At 35.4% G+C, this 18,700-nt stretch overlaps 1 protein-coding gene across 1 annotated transcript in view; it reads left to right on the top strand.

Moving 5' to 3' along the window:
• The window catches only part of PKD (serine/threonine-protein kinase D3), a 92,653-nt gene extending 78,200 nt beyond the window's left edge, over positions 1-14,453 (top strand). Inside the window, 4 exon segments of the mRNA XM_068385374.1 lie at positions 6,954-7,100; positions 7,743-7,926; positions 8,422-8,604; positions 12,878-14,453. Of these exon segments, the coding sequence (XP_068241475.1) occupies positions 6,954-7,100; positions 7,743-7,926; positions 8,422-8,604; positions 12,878-13,128 (765 nt within the window). The 3' untranslated portion in view covers positions 13,129-14,453.
• Positions 14,454-18,700: the final 4,247 nt, after the last annotated feature.

Below are 18,700 nucleotides of genomic sequence, written 5' to 3'. Positions count from 1 at the left end.
CAAAGTCTAATGTGAATTTTTAAGAGTATACCTTGAAATTATTTCTGTTTTCTTTAAATCTTGACACAAAATAAATAACACACATGCTATCGTATTAATATATAGATTATTGATAAGCTAAGATGCAACCCTATTTTGGAAAACTTGATGCTAGAAGCTCAAGAGCCCCAACAGGGAAAGAAATTTATTGCAGAAAATTATAAAAAGAACAAATTATTGAGGAGGAATATCTAGCAATAAAATAAATCAAGTGAATAACCAGAAATTGCTAATTGCTAAAATGTAATAAATAATATTGTTTATATCACTCTTAAAAGTATTGATTAAAAAAACTAATCTTATGAAAGGATACTTAAGAATAATCTAAAATCAATGTACATACATTACAAACCAATGAGATACTAAAATCTCAATGTAAATTTACAGTGTAAAGTTTAAAGTAGCTGTAGTGAATGACATCTCGTAGTAACAGGAAATTTTAGGGAGGGAGAAGTCTAATTGGAAAGGGATCTCTGGTTGCGGTATCACTTACCCCAGTTTTAATACCAACACCCTTTAGGGGTGAACGAGCTAGATATATTCCTAGCATTCCATGCAACTTTTTTCTCTGGTATATTTAGCAGTATTTATACCTTTGAAATGGTGCTTTAAGGGGCATTTCACTGGGGGACACAGGTCCCTCACCCAGAAATAGATTTTTCCTTCACCAAAATCCCTTTTCTTGTGTTGTCACTCGTGCACAGGCATTATGATCAGCTAATCATCAGCCGTTGTTAATTCTGTCGGCAGTGGTTTTATATATTCTTTTGCATTTAAAGTCCCAAATTTCAATATTTTTTATTGCTTTATTATTTTTATTAGTAAATTTATTTTTACACGGAAAAACGGTAAGAAAATTTGTATTTTGAATATTGATGCTTCTTGTTTTCTAATTCATTAGAAAATGATTTGATGAATTAGCTCTTTAAAAAAGAAATGAGAGAGATTTCTTGTTGATAAGATTTTATCTTTGACTAATATTAGTCTGTAAAATTCACTGCTACAGTACATTACAGTAAATTGAAAAGGGAAAATAAAAGAAGGCACTTTGAACGTTTTGCAGCATTTATTTATGAAAGTAGCTACGGATGATACGAGCTTCTGAAGCTCAACACTATCAAAGATAGACTAGTTAATGGGTGGAGAAGCTTCATTTTCATCATCTTCACATTAATAAACTAGCCTAGTCTTTCTGTTTTATTCCTTGAACTAAAATTTAGTCTTATTCTACGCTGTGAACGTTTGATTTGGTCAACGACCATTTGAGCGTATTTTTCCGTAAAAGAACTGAAAGGCCTTTGTATCCCTCTCAACTATTTCCTGAATCACAATCCAGCCTTTGGCGCAGGATACATAAAGAATACAGATAATGACCACTCTTAAACGATTCTCTTTAAATCACCAGTAACCTAAATAACTTTTAACAATCTGAAGGCAGAGAAAACACACAGTCGACCCCATAGTATGAGATTGGTGCAGTCTGAAAGACAAAAGACGATAGCTAACCAAATCATGATTATTTTTTATCAGCCGCTAGATTGTCTCAATTTTATACTGGAATCATGGGCCTCTTAAAAGGAGAGAAAAAAAAGCAATATAAGTATCAGTTGATTATAGAAATAATGTATTATTAAAATCTTATTTCTCATGTGGTGCTAATGGCTGCTAATTTATTTTTTTTTTGTTCTAAATGTTAGAGAGGGAGGATGAAAGTAATATGGGTAAACGTCATTGATGATAATCTCATCATCATCATCATCATCATCTCCTACACCTATTGACGTCTAGGGCCTAGGTTAGATTTCGCCAGTCGTCTCTATCTTTAGCTTTTAATTCAATACTTCTCCATTCATCATCTACTTTGCACTTCATAATCCTCAGCCATGTAAGCCTGGATCATCCAGCTCTTCTAGTGCCCTGTATAGCCCAGCTGAACCTTTGGTGAACTAATCTCTCTTGGGGAGAGCGAAGAGCATGCCAAAATCATCTCCATCTACCCCTTATCATGATCTCATCCACATATGTCACTCAAGTAACCTCTCTTTATAGTTTCATTTCTAATCCTGTTGTCGTGATTTTTCTCCGACGTGTTGAAATGAATGATTCTAGGCTCGATGGAATGAGCCGATGACAAGACCTTGAAGAGGTTTGCTTTCCAAAACTATTCAGGATTCAATAAAATATGATTATAATTTTCAAATTTATTACAAAAATAACCATTTGTTAGAGAAATAACACACAATAACACTTAAGCTAACTGAAAAATAGAACTGTCACCCTTAAGGGGTCTGCAACATGTGCTCATAAAGCACGAAGTCCACGTTGGACCAAAAAAAGACTAAATTTTCACAATTAAAGGGGTAGTTCCTTGGTAAATCACCTACCAAGGTCCATAGGCGTATTTTAGTGCATAAAACCAATCCCCAGTCCCAGGGATGACAATTTTACAGACCGATATGTTACATGTAACACTCGGAAAAAAGGAACCGACCTGGTATCACGTGGCTTGGAGCAGAGACGGAGAGACTAACAATAGCACTACTTACTGTGTTAGGGGTTTAGGCAGAGATGGAAGAGCGTCGTGCTGGACAGCTCTGAGGAAAACTACGATCTCCCGCGCTAACTAAAGTGTCCTTGGGAGATGCGAGGGAATTCTTACGTTATTTATTCAATTAGGGGTTTGATATAGCTTCTTTATCCACCACAAGACGGAGAAACAATCAAAGTCTTACTTCAGATCAAAGAGTAAACTTAATACTTCGGCTGACGGCCGTAATTTGCCGTAATCCAACAAACTAGAGAATCCTTGGCTCTAAACATATACATCGATATTTTTGTCATAGTAAAACAGTACAGTATCATTTTTGTAATTCGTAAATAATAAACACCTTGTCTCTCTGACACCCGCTCCTTCCCCACCAGGTGGTTGAATTTTATGCCACAATACCGTCACGTACTGGACAATACTCATTCGTAGAAACGCCCGCGAGATCTTCCAATCTTGCCTCAATTTAACACAACGTTCGTGGAGTTAAATGGCGGGGTTTTTGAGTGATCAGTTCGAAACTCCCGACACCTGTCCTGCCATTTAACTCCCAATATTCTTCTGATAATCTACAAGACAAATATCCCCATCAACAGTGAAGGGCTACTTGAACTCATTTCATATCTTGCACCTAGATATTTAAGTATCAATAGTCTTTCACTGAATTTTGAAGGGATGGATTTAACACAAGGATAGACTTATAGCACATGCAATTCTAATGAAATTTCAGTGTTATTTTCATGCCCAATACCTGCTGATGCAGGGAAGGTGAAGAGCCTGACAATTGAAAATAATGCTTTATCGATTAATATGAATAATTAATTTTTTGTTAATTATGTATCCAAAAAAAAATTAAAAATTAAAGGCATAATACAGTATTCATAAGGTTACTTCTTTGTGGATGCATTTAATGCAAGTCAAAACTTTGAAAGGCCATGACTTAAATCATTGTTCTTCATCTAAAATATCATGTTTCTCAATTCTTCTTCTTCTTCTTTGTCTACATCTTTTCACACTTTTATGTGGGGTCGATGTTCCCAATCTCCACTGGCCATATTGGTTTTGGCTAATTTTTCATGTTTTTCTTTTATTATTTTACCAATTTTAGCAAAATTTGTATATAACATGGCAAGACTTGTCCAAATATACCACAATTATTTTTTTTTATATCTTAAGATTGTTAATTTTTATCCGGCTTTTGAAGAGGTATTTTTTATGATAAAGATAAGAAAAAACTCATTGGATAAATGAATGACATGCTAAAGAAATTGTCTAGGTATTTAAGTGGTTATCTCATTATCATTATTACTTTTGAAGCTACAACCCTAATTGGAAAAGCAGGATGCTATAAGCCCAGGGGCCCCAACAGTGAAAATAGCCTAGTGAGGAATGAAAAAAAAGGAAAAATAGAATATTTTAAGAACAGTAACAACATTAAAATAAATACTGCCTACAGTATATAAACTTTAAAAGCTTTAATAAAACAGGAAGAGAAATTAGATAGAATAGTGTGCCCGAGTATACCATCAAATCTCATGGACATTAAACACTTAATAAAGAACAGTTTCTAATTGAAAAAAGCCTTCAAAAGTTTACGGGATAAAAAACTTAAAGTTTACAAACTTTAGTTTTATGGCTTGAGGGGTTAAATTTCAGGGTGACAAAACATATTGCTGGCTGATTCCCTTGATTGCATCACTGATTTGTGTAGATGCAGTTTTCTTACGTTAGTGTATATCCTGTCTGATGAAAATATTCCTTTGTACAATATGTAAAAATATGTTTCCCTTTGTAAAATGCTTCCCTTATGTGAGAGTTCCGTTTATGTGAATAATGATTGATATCAATATACTGTACTTCAATATAAAAAGTATTTTTGTTGGACAAAGAGGTCTCGATTTCAATATGACAGTGGTACAAGTTTTACAGCTTCAGTTTATAATGGAATTTCTACAATGCCGAGCTTTGGAATCTTCCGTTCCCTTTCTTTTAGAGATAATGCTAGACTTTGTTAATTATTGTTTTGACTGGTTTCAGAGGACAGACTTTTCCTTGTCTTGTAAGCTCGTGGTTTTCTTGCATTCCTTTTGTATCTTTTGATAACTTATTTATCTCTGAGAGATTCTGTGTTCAAGGTGTGTGTGTATGTTTGAGATTGCGTTTTACTCAACAAAGAAACACTTTAGCATATTTATACATATTCTTATACAATGTTCCGTGTGACCCACGCTCAATATGATAGGAAGCACACGTATCCAGTAAGAAGATGAATTGTATTTATTCTTGCCTTTAAGGGAGGTGTAAACAGCAATCCATCTTTCTTTGAACTTGTTGAAGTGTTGAAGGTAACCACTGCCTGTGTAGAAAAGCAATGCTCATTTCATGGAGATGATAATTCATGAGTCAGAAGAGAAGATGCATGGTAGAATGAATATACATTTTCCAGAAGCATACTACCTACAAACATTTTGGTTCATAGGGACCAGTTTCTTGTTTTTCTTATCCTCTTACTGAATCGGGAGTGTTTTAACAGAAATATATTACAGTATTTAGACATTTATATTTATATATTGTTTCTTTGCACAGGCATTACTCACAAGTATTTGGAAAGATATGAACTATTTTTCATTTCCTTTGGTACTAGGGACAAGTTATTAATCATAAACATTGTATTATTGCATTCATATGCTTTCTTTGCTCATTCGTGAGAACTAGGTGTATCCCACCAATTGCATTAAATTTAGTATAGGTGGTCAGCTGGAACATGATTGTTGTCAATTACTTCAATGCCATGCAGACCCTTCTTGAAGAATCTTTCTTTTCAGATTTTAGAAAATCATTTCTTTCAAATTAGTTTTCCTAAGGCTTAGTCCACTAAGTAATTGTTCTTACGCATATACAAACCTTTATTCCTATAAATAGGATGTTTTCAGCATGAGCTGAAACTGGACATTGAAATCAGGGGGTGAGCCAAGTTGAGAGACCCCACCCCTCTACCTATCGAAATCTTCCCTTATGTGTTTGGCCATAGTAAGTACAGATATACTATTGCGCCTTTAATCAAACTTTTTATTTTATTTTTCCTTCAGGAAGTGAATGCTGATTGTTGATTGCTATGGATGTGAAGCAAGAGATTCTTACTTGCGGGTAAGGGTGGATTTTGCTTCTAGTTTTTGTTAAGCTGGCAGAAGATCCACACACACCTCTTGCTTGAGCATGATTGTTCACTATCATTGGGTGTGGTTCCTGTGCAATGACAGGCATATCCTTAGAAAGGGAAGAGAGACTTTTGCTTCTTCCTTCTGCTCATTAAGTGTGTTTGCTACCACTGCTTGTACGTTTACGCTCCATCTCTGTCCCCAGGAAGTATGCGTCAGTAGTAGAAAGCCCTTTGGAGCTACATTGGTAGGCTTTTCAGGTTCTTGTGCTGTGTAGGTTTCCCCAGTGTTTGCCACACCCCATTGGAGGTTGGAGGTTCTTGTATATTTGTGCATACCCATGACAATGAGTTTGATCTAGGGAAGGAATGAGCCTTCTTAGGCCTGTCAGGTACCCTTAGTGAAAGGCATGGTGTGTAATATCTTCAGTGGTTCTCCCATTAAGACCAAGGGCTGTAAAGGCTTGTCATGTGACACCGTTGCTTGCCAGGAAGCTCCGGAACCCGTAGGTCTCGTACCTAGGTTGGTTGGGTATAGGTCATCCCTGGGGCAGAAAGGCGTTGCTCCGATGCCAGGTGTTCCCCATGCATATCTCGACCAAGTGACCCCTGTGTTTGCCCTTTTTACCCTGTGATTTCACCCCCCTATCCATGTTCTTGTGGGACCAGTTCCCATAACTCCCATGTTCTATGTTTGTAACCCCGCTTGTGGCTATGTTGCGAGCCCTTGTGAGTGTCCCTATCACTTCCCCGTAACAGGTTCCCACAATTTTTGTTGTTCCTTTAGGAGCATTCACTGTGGATTCTCCAATTTGGGGAGCATCGTTGTCATTGGTCGCTCTGACATTGAAACCTTTGCTTGCAGAGCCTGGTGAAGGTTGGAAAAAGTATTGTTAAACTCAAATATTTTGTTATTACACTTTGTTAGCCACAAAGTTATTTTGTTGAAGAAAATGATAAATATAGAAAAATTATTCAGTTTATGACTCATGCATTACTGGTAAGTATACAGTATTCTTTATTCATCAAGGTAATGTGACATCTTTTGTATGAATACGGTAGTATTGGCTATTTGGGATTTTCTCTTTAGGTATTTCAGAGTGGCTGTTTTTACATTTAAGTGTTATCATATTTACTTACAAATACTTAATTTTGTATTTTAATCTATTATAAGTATAAACTGAAAACTTAACATTTCTTGAAATTTTTCAGGGTGTTGTCAACTTAGAAAGAATGTTTGAAACACCAGAGAGAATCTTTGTCGTAATGGAGAAATTGAAAGGAGATATGCTAGAAATGATTCTCTCATCTGATAGAGGGAAACTTTCTGAAAGAATCACTAAATTCATTATTTATCAGGTAAGCTGTTAAAAATCAAACTCGCATCTCAGATGCTAGCCTTATCTTTCCTCTTCATTCTACTTCTCTTTTGCAAGGAAGTTCTGGGCTCATAGAGACTGTCCCTTTCTTATCATGGGATGTCAAAACCCAGCAGACTACCCTTTCCTAAATCTATTTTATAGATTATCCTTATGATATATTAGTTTAAAAGATAAACAGATTCCATGTGAAAGTGTAAATGCAACCATATTTGAGGGAAATATTTAAGGAAGTGGAATCTGGGGAAAGAAACAGGACTTGTATCATTCTTATATTGTACTCTGTAAATTGGAACTAAGAACACAAACAATGACCATTAGAGAATTGTATGCTGACAAAATACTCTTTGTGATTTCTGAGTGTAAACATGAACTTACGACATTACTCTTAACTAAGATGCTAGACTGTGCTATTAAAAGTTTTAAGAGTTGTGGGTGTGCATTGAATCTAAAGGTGTGGTTTGGCCTAAAGTGTAGCTTATTCTCAATTTTTTTATAATAAAGTTTTATGAGTAGACACTAAACAGCTACTGAATCATAACTCCATAACTTAGAAATGAAGGTGGATCCAAACCAAATTTTAAATTTACTAAAGTACACTATATGGTTTAAATTTTTTCAGATCTTAACAGCCCTGAAACACCTTCATAGTAAGAATATTGTTCACTGTGATTTAAAGCCAGAAAATGTACTACTGTCCTCAAGTAGTGACTTTCCACAAGTTAAGCTGTGTGACTTTGGCTTTGCTCGTATCATTGGAGAAAAATCATTCCGTAGGTCTGTTGTTGGGACCCCTGCATACTTGGGTGAGTACTGAACCACGTTTATGGAAGTATTTACTTTTACAGGTAAAGTAGAATGACCTTGATAGTGTGGTAAAATTTAACAAGTGAATAATTTTTATATTCTTCACAAGATTTACTGGGCTGTTTTTATCATAAGCAATAATTTTGAGTGTATTTCCAATAAACACTACACAAGAATCATTCATAATGTATACAGTAATAAGAGAAGTTTCAACTGAATATAGTGTAGGTATTAAAAATGTTTGTATAACTCTACACAAGAATCATTCAGAACATATGCGCAGTAGTAAAACTTTTGCTTGAATATGGTGTAGGTCTTAGCTAGCAATTTATTTTGGTCTCCGTTGTCGTATGTTTTTGTCAAGCCAGTTAGAATAAAACTGTCCATTACCTTGTTCATAAAATCTGTTTTTCTATGAAAATGTAAGACCCTATCAAATAAAATGATCACGTAGCCTAATCCATCATATACTGAATCATTTCTTATCTTTCCAGCCCCCGAAGTTTTACGCAACAAAGGCTACAATCGTTCTCTTGATATGTGGTCTGTTGGTGTTATTACTTATGTCTCTCTGTCCGGAACATTCCCCTTCAATGAGGATGAAGATATAAATGATCAGATCCAGAATGCTGCCTTTATGTATCCTCCTAACCCTTGGAAAGAAATCACTCCAGATGGTGAGTATTGTGAAGTAAATGATATAAGAATCATCATCATGTCCTCTTACACCTATTGTTGGCATAGGAGCTCTGTTAGATTTCGCCAGTCATCTCTATCTTGAGCTTTTAAATCAATATTTTTCCATTCATCATCTCCTACTTTGTGCCTCATAGTCCTCAGCCATGTAGGCCTGGGTCTTCCAGCTCTTCTAGTGCCTTGTGCCTTTCTACCCATCTTCACCCTAAAACTTCCATACTTATTGCTTCTCTGATCAACTGATATCCATTCCATTTTATGCTAAAAGTATAATATAGGTACTATATTATATTAGATTAGCAACTGCATAGTTTTATAAGTTGCTAGTCACTGTCAGTATTCAATATGTGCTCTCATGCAATTACTCTAATATCACTCAATGATTCCATAACTATATATTTTCTTTCTATGCATATACAAACCTTTCGTTGTTTAAATAGTGAAATGTTTTCAGCACCAGTTGGAACAGCCATTAGCTTTGATAATGAGGTAATGGATTTTAATAATCAGGGGAAATATCTTCACTTTGTTTTTTGGCTGCCACCTTTCACTTTAGAGAATACTTTGTGGGATTTGATCAAGTATTTCATAATAGGAATACACTTAAATAGCCCTTTCATAGTTACGAATAAAGATTAGAATAGCATGTGTCTCGATTTTTGGTGAGGTGATATGTGAGGATAGCGATGTCTCTAAGCCAGGGATTATTAGGGGTTAGAGTAATGCTTCAAGTAGGAAATGTTGCCATTGGCTAAAGAGAGTATAGATTATGCTTGGTAACATAAAAGCACACTAAAATTATCCCTACACAAGCAGGAATAAAGACCAGATTCCTAAAATTTTGGTTGGTCGGTTGAAGAAAGAAGGGGCTAAAATCAAGAGGAGCTATTTTTAATGAAATATCCTTTTGTATGGTATACAACCTTGTGTTTTACTCTTGGTAGGGTAAACAAATGATTTTAGCTTCTATATTGTTTATATTTGAAATGATGTATCTGGTACTTCATACACCCTTGTACCTGGCATGGTTTGACTTGCAATGTACGTCATCGTAGTGAAGGGTTAAGTGAATTTTTTTAACTTTCTTTCTTTCAGGATGACTGTTGTTTGCTTTTGTGATGGATGTGAAGCAAGAGATTTGTAATTCTTGGGGAAAGAGTAAGCATTGTAACCGGGTTGTGTAAAGCTGCTGTATAATTCTTGGGAAAGAGTAGGCATTGTAACCGGGTTGTGTAAAGCTGCTGTAGATCCATACACATTCTATATTCTTCTTGTAGGGGACATGATTGTTTACAATCATCCCTGTGTGCCGAGTGTTGGTCTTGGTCTCTTGTGCAGTGGCATGCGTATGCCCTGAGTGGTAGAAAGAAAGCTAAACCTTCTCCAAGGTTTGCCTTGGAAATGCTGAAGTCATTTACTTCTTCGATATCCTCATTGAGTGCTTCTGCCACCACCACTCCTGCTCGAAGGCCTGGCTTGTCCCCTGGAGAATGTGTCAGGAGCAAGGAGCTCTCTGATCTACCTCAGTGGGTTTTTCAGGTTCTGGTGATATGTGGGGTTCCCCATGTTTGCTGCATTCATCGGAGGTTAGAGGCTTTTCGCCCTTTACCCCGCAGACTGCTTACAATTATTTTGACTTAAGGCAGGCTTGGGCATCTTTAGTTCTTTCAGGTAAGGCATATGACTTAGTTGAGGGAGGTTGTAGCTTAGGCAACTTCTCCCACAGTCCCAGTGCCAGTGTCTCCTGAGTGACTCCAGTGGTGAAAAGTTTGGCTTGCTACAAGTGCTGTGGCCCCAGTGGTAAACTCTTCCCCCCCCCCCCCCCCCTCCCAGCCCAAAGACTGGAAGCAACCTGCTACACCCTCTACCCCGGCTGGATATGAGGGTACCTAGGATACGTCTGTTACTAAGATAAGGACCTTGGACTGGTGCCAACGGAGGCAGACAGTCCCTAGTAAGTGTGTTCCTATGTGGACATCATTGCACTCATTTATGAGGGCAACGGTAAGGGGGATGTGACCTCGGTGTAGCCTTCTGGGAGGATCTTGTTTATTGAGCCTCACTTCTGGGTTGATAAATAAAATAAATCTATCTGCACATCAATGTCCTGGAAATGCAAGCAGCCTTTTTAGCTCTGCAAGCATTCCAACAATGTTTGAGGAGGCACTTTATAAGGTTGATGAGTAACATCACCACCATAGTGGCTTACATCGGTAAGTAGAGAGGCACGGTCTAGCATCCTCGTTTTAAGCTAATGAATCAGATGCATGTCTGGGCAGCGTTCAGTGCCGTAGAGTTGTCAGCCAAGTATATTTTGGGGGAGAAGAATGTACTAGCAGTGACCACACAGCTAAACAGGAAGCCTCCTATGTTTTGCTCCCTATTCTTGACCAATTACTTGAGTTCAGAGATGCATTTCAACACCCTTGATATCACCTGGACACATACACCTTTCATCTGTTCAGCCTGATCTGTCCGTTAATCAACCTAGTGTTGATTACAGCAGGACTCAGGATAACCCTTGTGGCAAAAAGATGGCCTCATGCAGTGGTATCCGTATTTGTTGGCACTTCTAATTGAAGTCCTTGATGATCTACCCCAATGATCCACTCTCTTCTGTCAGCCGCAGCTTCAGAGGTACTTTACCACCAATCCGTGAAGTTGCTGTAACTTCACAGTTCTAGTTTATCTAGCATCTCCTCTGAGTAAAAGGCTTTTCACAAAACACTGCAAAGATGGTGTCTGGGTACCTGTGACAGACCTCTGCAGCTGTCTACAAGGGGAAGTGAGCCGTCTTCTGCAATTGGTGATGAAGAAGGGATGCTTCTCCAGTTGGAGTAATTCTAGCACAAATTGTAGACTTCCTAGTTCTCTTTCGCCAAGAGAAGTGTCTCACAGTCACGGCTGTTAAAGGCTACTATTCAGCCTTGGACATGGTCTTTCGATTGAAGGTTAGTTAAGATCCTCCGACAGGTGGAGGGGCAGGGTTTGCACTCGCCACCTGTTATTACCTCGGTAACGAATTCAACAGCCATTCGTGGTGAAAAAATTTCCCTATTTAAAGAAATAAGTTTTTTATAGCTAGGAAAAATATGAATTACTTTAAAAATCTGTTATATTTTGTATGTATCACTAGTATTTCCTTATTTAAAGGACTGGGTTTTTTATAGCTAGGGAAAATATGAATTAATCCAAGAATATTATATTTTGTATGCATCACTAGCAATTTAAGCATATAGTATGGTTATTCATATTGTTATTCATGGCATTAGTGTGAAAAATAGAATCCTGCCAAATTGAGGTTTTCTCATTTTTAAATAACTAAATTTCTCACAACAGTCATTTTTATGTTCTGCTTTTTTCTTGTATTCCTTACCTTTCTTTTTCAAATAGGCCATCTCACCCTGCATTCCCTATTATTAAGAGATTACCCTTTTGCTTTCAGTGAAGGGAACTTCAAAAACTGAAAGGTAACTTTAAATGCCTATTTGGGTAATAGCTTGTAAAAAATTATGTATTTCACTGTGGCACTCATTGGGTAATCATCATGATACTGTACAAGGAACTGAGAAATATCTTGCTTAGGAAAAGAAATAAAGTTTAGATGTTACCATGAAAGATTTATCATTATTGCATCTTTAATACCCATCTTGTTAAGAAATGGCAGGTATTGTGGAATAATTTGTGACAGTTACAAATTAATCTAACAGTTCGGTTATGGGGTTCTTCAGTGAAACATAAAAACCAGTCTCAATAGATTACAGTATATCTAAATTTGTTAATGTTGTTTGGTTCATGAATAACATTACTTGCTGAGCCTTTTTATCATTCCTTCTTACTTAATTCTTCTGTTGTATATTTGCCTTCATTTTAGAAGCCGACAGTTGAGTTATGAAAATGTAGAGTTCCATGAAATAATAATACAGTATTGAAATAAAGCTACTCTTTCCTAACAGAGAAGTTCATTAGATCCTTCATCCTTGTCATAATCGTGTTAATGGCTTGTACACTTCCTAACCGAGAGTTTTGAGAATATCAGGCATGTTCAATCAATCAAAAGGACTAATTACTAAAAGACAAGTTGATCATGGTTTAGGATACTTGACTGGTGATGCAATGGTGTTGCTTAAATCAAAGCAATTTCTTGTTCTGTATGATATCCTGCCCATTTGTGCTTAATACTTTAGTATCAAAACCTACTATTTCAAGTAATTACCAGTTGCAGTTTCATTGTTACTTACTTCTCTTTTTCAGCTATTGAAATAATAAATAACCTTTTACAAGTGAAACAAAGAAAAAGATTGACTGTTGATAAGTCTTTAGCACATGTGTGGCTTCAAGATTACCAGTGTTGGTGTGATTTGAGAGAACTTGAAGCTAAAGTTGGTGTTCGCTACATTACTCACGAATCGGATGACGCCCGGTGGGCTTCGTATCGAAGGCAAGATGGTCAAGTGTCTCCTGTTTCTCCAGTTACAGCAGAGGAAGATGTTTTATTAGCATAATAGATAAAAATGGAATATTTCCTTTCTTATATGTCCCTGAATTTACCATTAATGTGGGTATGGTTTATAGAGAAGTAGGGGAGGGGGGAAGAAGGATGGTGATTGGGAGAGGGAAAGTGGGAGTTTTAAGCCTGGTAATGAGTTAGAAATATAAGCCAAAATTGACTCCATACTTTACATTTTTATATCATCTAATATTGTACCCTAGACAAGCGTCAAACTTACTTATATTTCTGAGGTTGTTACAAAAAAATAAATAATTTTATATGAAAACCAATTCAGGTCTTAAGGAAAATCTATGAATTGAGAGCCTAATATTGCAATTTTATGAATATTGGATTTTTATGCATATGAGATTTGTATGTGTTAAGTTTAGGTAATGATGCGTTTAATGAGTAGACTTATTCCTAAGATTGGTGCCAGGTTTTTATTATAATAATATGATGTGCTCTCTTCATCTAATTTTTTCCTTATCGGATCTAACACAAAAAATGGCAGTTAATGTATGTTATAACTTTTGCTTCATGTGCCTCTAGAAAAGTGATTATGATTATTATGTAGGTTTTTTATTAGCTTTGAATTGTTTAATACATCACATATCACAATTTGATTGTTTTTATTTGATTGCTCAGTCGACCAAAAAGGGTGACTGAGCGCAGTAACCACATACTGCATCCGTCTGAGGTCAGTACCATGAGTGGTTTATTCTTTTATTGGTAGGGGAATCTCATTCTTGTTTTCTTGTCCACATTTAATCATGCAAATTTTAGAATAGCTTTAAATCACTTTACTTTATGAAATGAAGAATGTTTGGAATGATCAAATTCTATTTGAAAGTTGAGTATTTAATAGTGTGTGTTCATAGATTTTATTTCTGGTTTAGATCTTTCTATACTTGAGCTCTGGTAAATCTGGATAAACCCTTGTTGTGAATTGTAATTTTATTCTAAACCTACAGAATGATTGTTTGGAGAATATCTCAATATTTTTGTGCTCAAATGGTAATGTTCATCCTTTTTTAGGTTTTTTTTTTTTTTTTCAGAATTAAACAGACCTTTTCATGGTGTTCATATGTACATGAAATTATTTTGTGTTCTTTCACATTGTATAACCTTTCACAATATTTGTGAATGAGCCTTTGATAGGTATTAAGTGTAATAGATTTATATGTATTAACAAGTATCACACAGGGATGCATGAAAGCAATAGGGTCCGTTGTGCTTTTTTTAATCTGATTGTTAATGTAACTGGTTTCTATTCATCAGTGGAAGTTATTGTGTAGGGATTCTATTTTAATGAATAAAGTTATTTGAATTATTTAACAAGACGATTCAATAGTCATTGCTTTTTACCATTTTAATTTTCGCCATGAATCAAGAAGTAGGTGGACCATGTGATATATACATAGACAGTTAGATGGTTTTCTATTAGTGTAAGTACATGTTATAGGCTGTGGCAACAACATTCTTTCTCTGTCGTCATAAAGTGGTGTTATAAACACTTGGATTGACATTAATAAACAGTGAAAAATGTGCAATTGAAAATCAAATGTAAATTTTTTGGTTTTATTATTTCTTATGGGGCTTCCGAAGGTAAAACCTAGATCAACAGCATTAGAATTGTTATTCACTGCTTGTAGCTTTTGCATTTTGGGGTGTTATGTACTATGGCTTTGTTACTTCGGATGAATTATTATACAAGACAATGGCTGGCAGTTTTGTTATTCTTTCAATAATCCCAGTTTCAGCCAAAACAGCTATCTCCATTGCCTTAATGGTATCATCTCTGTCTCTCTGTGCATGCCTTTTGGCCCTCTACCTCAATGTTTTCAATGCTATAGGAGTACAACTGAATTCTGGATATCCAAAGGATTTTTATAATATTTAAGGTTAGATACATTTTACATTTCAACTTAACACCAGTTAGTGTTGACCGATACTTTTCCGTCTATTTCAGTTTATCTATTTTCTCTTCCAATTTCTTTACTTACCACTAGCAACTTTACATTCCTGTTGCCTTAGCCAGAATTATGTATGCAATCACCGAGTCTGGAAATTAGTTTCGCAATTGTCTGTGAGTAGTGATCATAGTGGTTAAGAAGATGTTGAGTCTTGAGTGGTGAGAATTGACGCTAAAAAAAATGTAAAAAAAAAAGAAGAAGAAAAAAGGTTCCTTTGGATATTTATGACTTCTACTTTTCATAAAGAGCACAGGTTGTTTGGTGTATTTGCTTTATTACTAATCATGGTAGTGGCTGCTATGTAGGGCAACTTCATGCTGATGCGCCTTTGTTAAGGGTTATACAATTGTCAGTCACATGTACAGAATATGCATCTGTTTGTAATAATTGGAGTGTGTGAAAAAACATTTGTATTTCTACTTATAAATATTAGATTCTTATTGATTTTCCTAACTTTTACTTAATCTTTTTTCTTTTTAAAAGATGTTATATCAACTAATATGTGTAAGAGCACACCACTTTTCAAAGACAATAATGTGTCATTACACTGAATTTAATGTAAAATTTTAGATTTTTTTTTTTTTTTTTTTTTTTTTAATAACCTTAATTCATTTAAACAATTCATGTGGTCACAGGTCTTAGCATTCATCATAGGCCATATGATTGGGTGGAGCTATTGTATATTAGTAATTTCACCCATATTCAATTAGAAATTAACAAATATACAGCACGGGAAGATTTTTGTAATATTTGTGCCTTTTAGAGTGTTGACTTATGATTTCGTCTATTTTCTGCCTATAACACAAAAGATACAAAGATAAAAATCTTAATTTTACATAAGCCTGATTTACTGACTGCAATGTTTGGAAATTCCTTATCTTTCTTTAAGTCACTTGGTTATCTTCAAGTGACAAATTCAACAGTTAGCACTCACTCACATCTGACTTCTCATATTGAGACTTCTAAGTAAATTATATTGATTGGTAAATGGTTGCTGTGTTTGTGTAATTTTAATTTCACAGCTATGATTTATCTGATCAGAATCATTTACCTTTTTTTTTGACTACTAAAGATATCAGAATCTTCAACATTTTCAGGTTATCCCTCTGTTGCTTTTTTTATTTAAAGTTGCAATTCAATAAGTAAAATATGATTTAAGAAAAAAAAATTAACCATCACAACTTCATTGATCATATATATGCTTATAGTTGTGTCCCAAATATTCGGACACAAATCAGTCACAATGCAGGAAACACCAGTATTAATGTATCTCCAGTGTTACGTGATAAAATTGCCAGTCGGTTTTCATAAAGAAAACAGAAATGAGGCCATCGGATACTTATTAGACAAACTATAAAAATCTGACTTGATCTTTAATACAATGGCACTGGAATGTATATATTGCATGCCTGAAAGCCAAAGGGTAAATATTAATGCTGGTGGCAAAGCTTTTACATACTTAAGCAGCTGACAGAGCGACCCTGATCTTGTACTATGCATCTGTTGAGTTAATTGTATATTATGGAGGCCAAATTGAAATGGCTGAGAATATGCACTGGAGTGCTGTATTCAATAAATCTCAGTAAGTTGAACTTTTTTAATCCATTCTCTCTCTTCACCATAACTTGTTAACCTTACAAAGTGCAATAAAGATTTATTTGAATTACATTCAATGAATGAGAGAGATATTTATAAATATTTTTTTAGCCAATCTCGTATTAAGCAACTAAATTTTTTCAAACTGGGTCATTTTGCATGGCTGCTTAGCACTTAAATATCCATTGAGGTTTATATGTGATTAATAGGTTTATGAAATCGTTTGATGACAATTTTTTTAAAAACTCTTAACTTGTGATACGAATGTCCTCTTCTTGGTTCCCCTGATCTCAGTCCATCATAGATTGGGAACTATAGAGAGCAACCATGTAGATCCAATAAAAAGATTTAGTTGTGATTTAATATTTTTTATCAACAAACTATGAGTTAATAACTTGGTGATTGCGGGTGAATTGCTAATTAATGATGTCTATGATAACTATGAACTTGTTTTAGAGGCCCTTCAAAACTATTATCCTAAAAATTCTTTCCTTACTGACAGAGTTATTTTGCCCTGTTGGAGCCCTTGGGCTTATATCATCTTACTTTTCCAACTAGGGTTATAGCCTAGATTGTAATAATAATATTAACAAACTAGATACTCTTCCACAGATTATATATAGTATAGAATATTTAGTATGCATGCCCATGTAAACATTAATCCCTTTGTTACTATGCTCACTTCTTACCCCACCCTGTTGGCATGCGTGATTAAATTACACGAGGAGCCTTCTTAAAAGTTATTTCTCAGATCAAACATACTCCTTAATATCTCTTCTAGGAGAAGGTCACTCCAAAATCAAACCCTTGTTTTCTGGCCTTGGAATAGTACCATAGCCTCTGTACCATGGTCTTTCACTGTCTTGGGTTAGAGTTCTCTTGCTTGAGGGTACACTCGGGCACACTATTCTATCTTATTTCTCTTCTTGTTTTTTAAAGTTTTAATAGTTTATATATGAAAGATTTATTTTAATGTTGTTACTGCTCTTAAAATATTTTATTTTAATTTTTTATTACCGGTAATTCTCTTTTAGTTTACTTATTTCCTTTCCTCACTGGGCCATTTTCCCTGTTGGAGCCCTCGGGCTTATGGCATCTTGCTTTTCCAACTAGGGTTGTAGCTTAGCAAGTAGTAATAATAATAATAATAAAATATTTCAGTTGTTCATTACTTCTTATATCGTTTATTTCCTTTTCTCACTGGGCTATTTTTCCCTGTTGGAGCCCTTGAGCTTATAGCTTGCTGCTTTTCCAACTGGGTTTGTAGTTTAGCTAGAAATAATGATAATAATAAGTGGCAGGCCTTTTACAATAGAAAATTTGATAAAAAACAAATAATGTTGGATTGCGGTGCTATTTTCCATGAGAGAATAATGCCACATTGAGTAAAAGCCTGTTTAATTTGGTCACCTGTTTTACTCCTTGTTATTTTGATGAATAACCCATGGACTCTATACCAGAATGAAGAGAATGCTAAACAATACCTACTAATAATGGGATTTTACAAATTTATATCCTCAGATGGAACAAACTAGATACCTTTACCTAATAAACTTTTTACAATAGAATCATCTGCAATATTGTCAACTGTATACCTTCTTCTTCTTCTTCTTCTTCTTCTTCTATGTGGGGCCAATGTTTCTGGTCATCTTTCTCCATCTACCTCTGTCCCACACTTCACCGGTTAATCCCTTTGATCGAAGGTCATCCTTGATACATTCCATCCAACTTCGCTTTGGTCTCCCTCTCCTCGATCCCTGTACCTCCATTTCCATCACTCTCCTCCCAATATACTGTTCATCTCTTCTCAACTGCATACCATTGTTCTATATGTTCACTTTAGCATCTACCAATCTCAATGGTTAGAAGGTTGACTTCTAGTTGAAATTGATTTTTATGAACAGTAATATGAAGAACATTGCCTTAAGTATAAACTAGTTCAACATACACTGTAAGGTTAACATGAACAGGGTTTAAAGTTGAGCATGTGGCCATTACTTTAGATGCTGCTGATTT

The sequence above is a fragment of the Palaemon carinicauda genome, chromosome 13 (assembly GCF_036898095.1).
Source record: "Palaemon carinicauda isolate YSFRI2023 chromosome 13, ASM3689809v2, whole genome shotgun sequence".
Lineage (NCBI taxonomy): Eukaryota > Metazoa > Arthropoda > Malacostraca > Decapoda > Palaemonidae > Palaemon > Palaemon carinicauda.
This window is presented reverse-complemented; position numbering and strand designations above follow the sequence as displayed.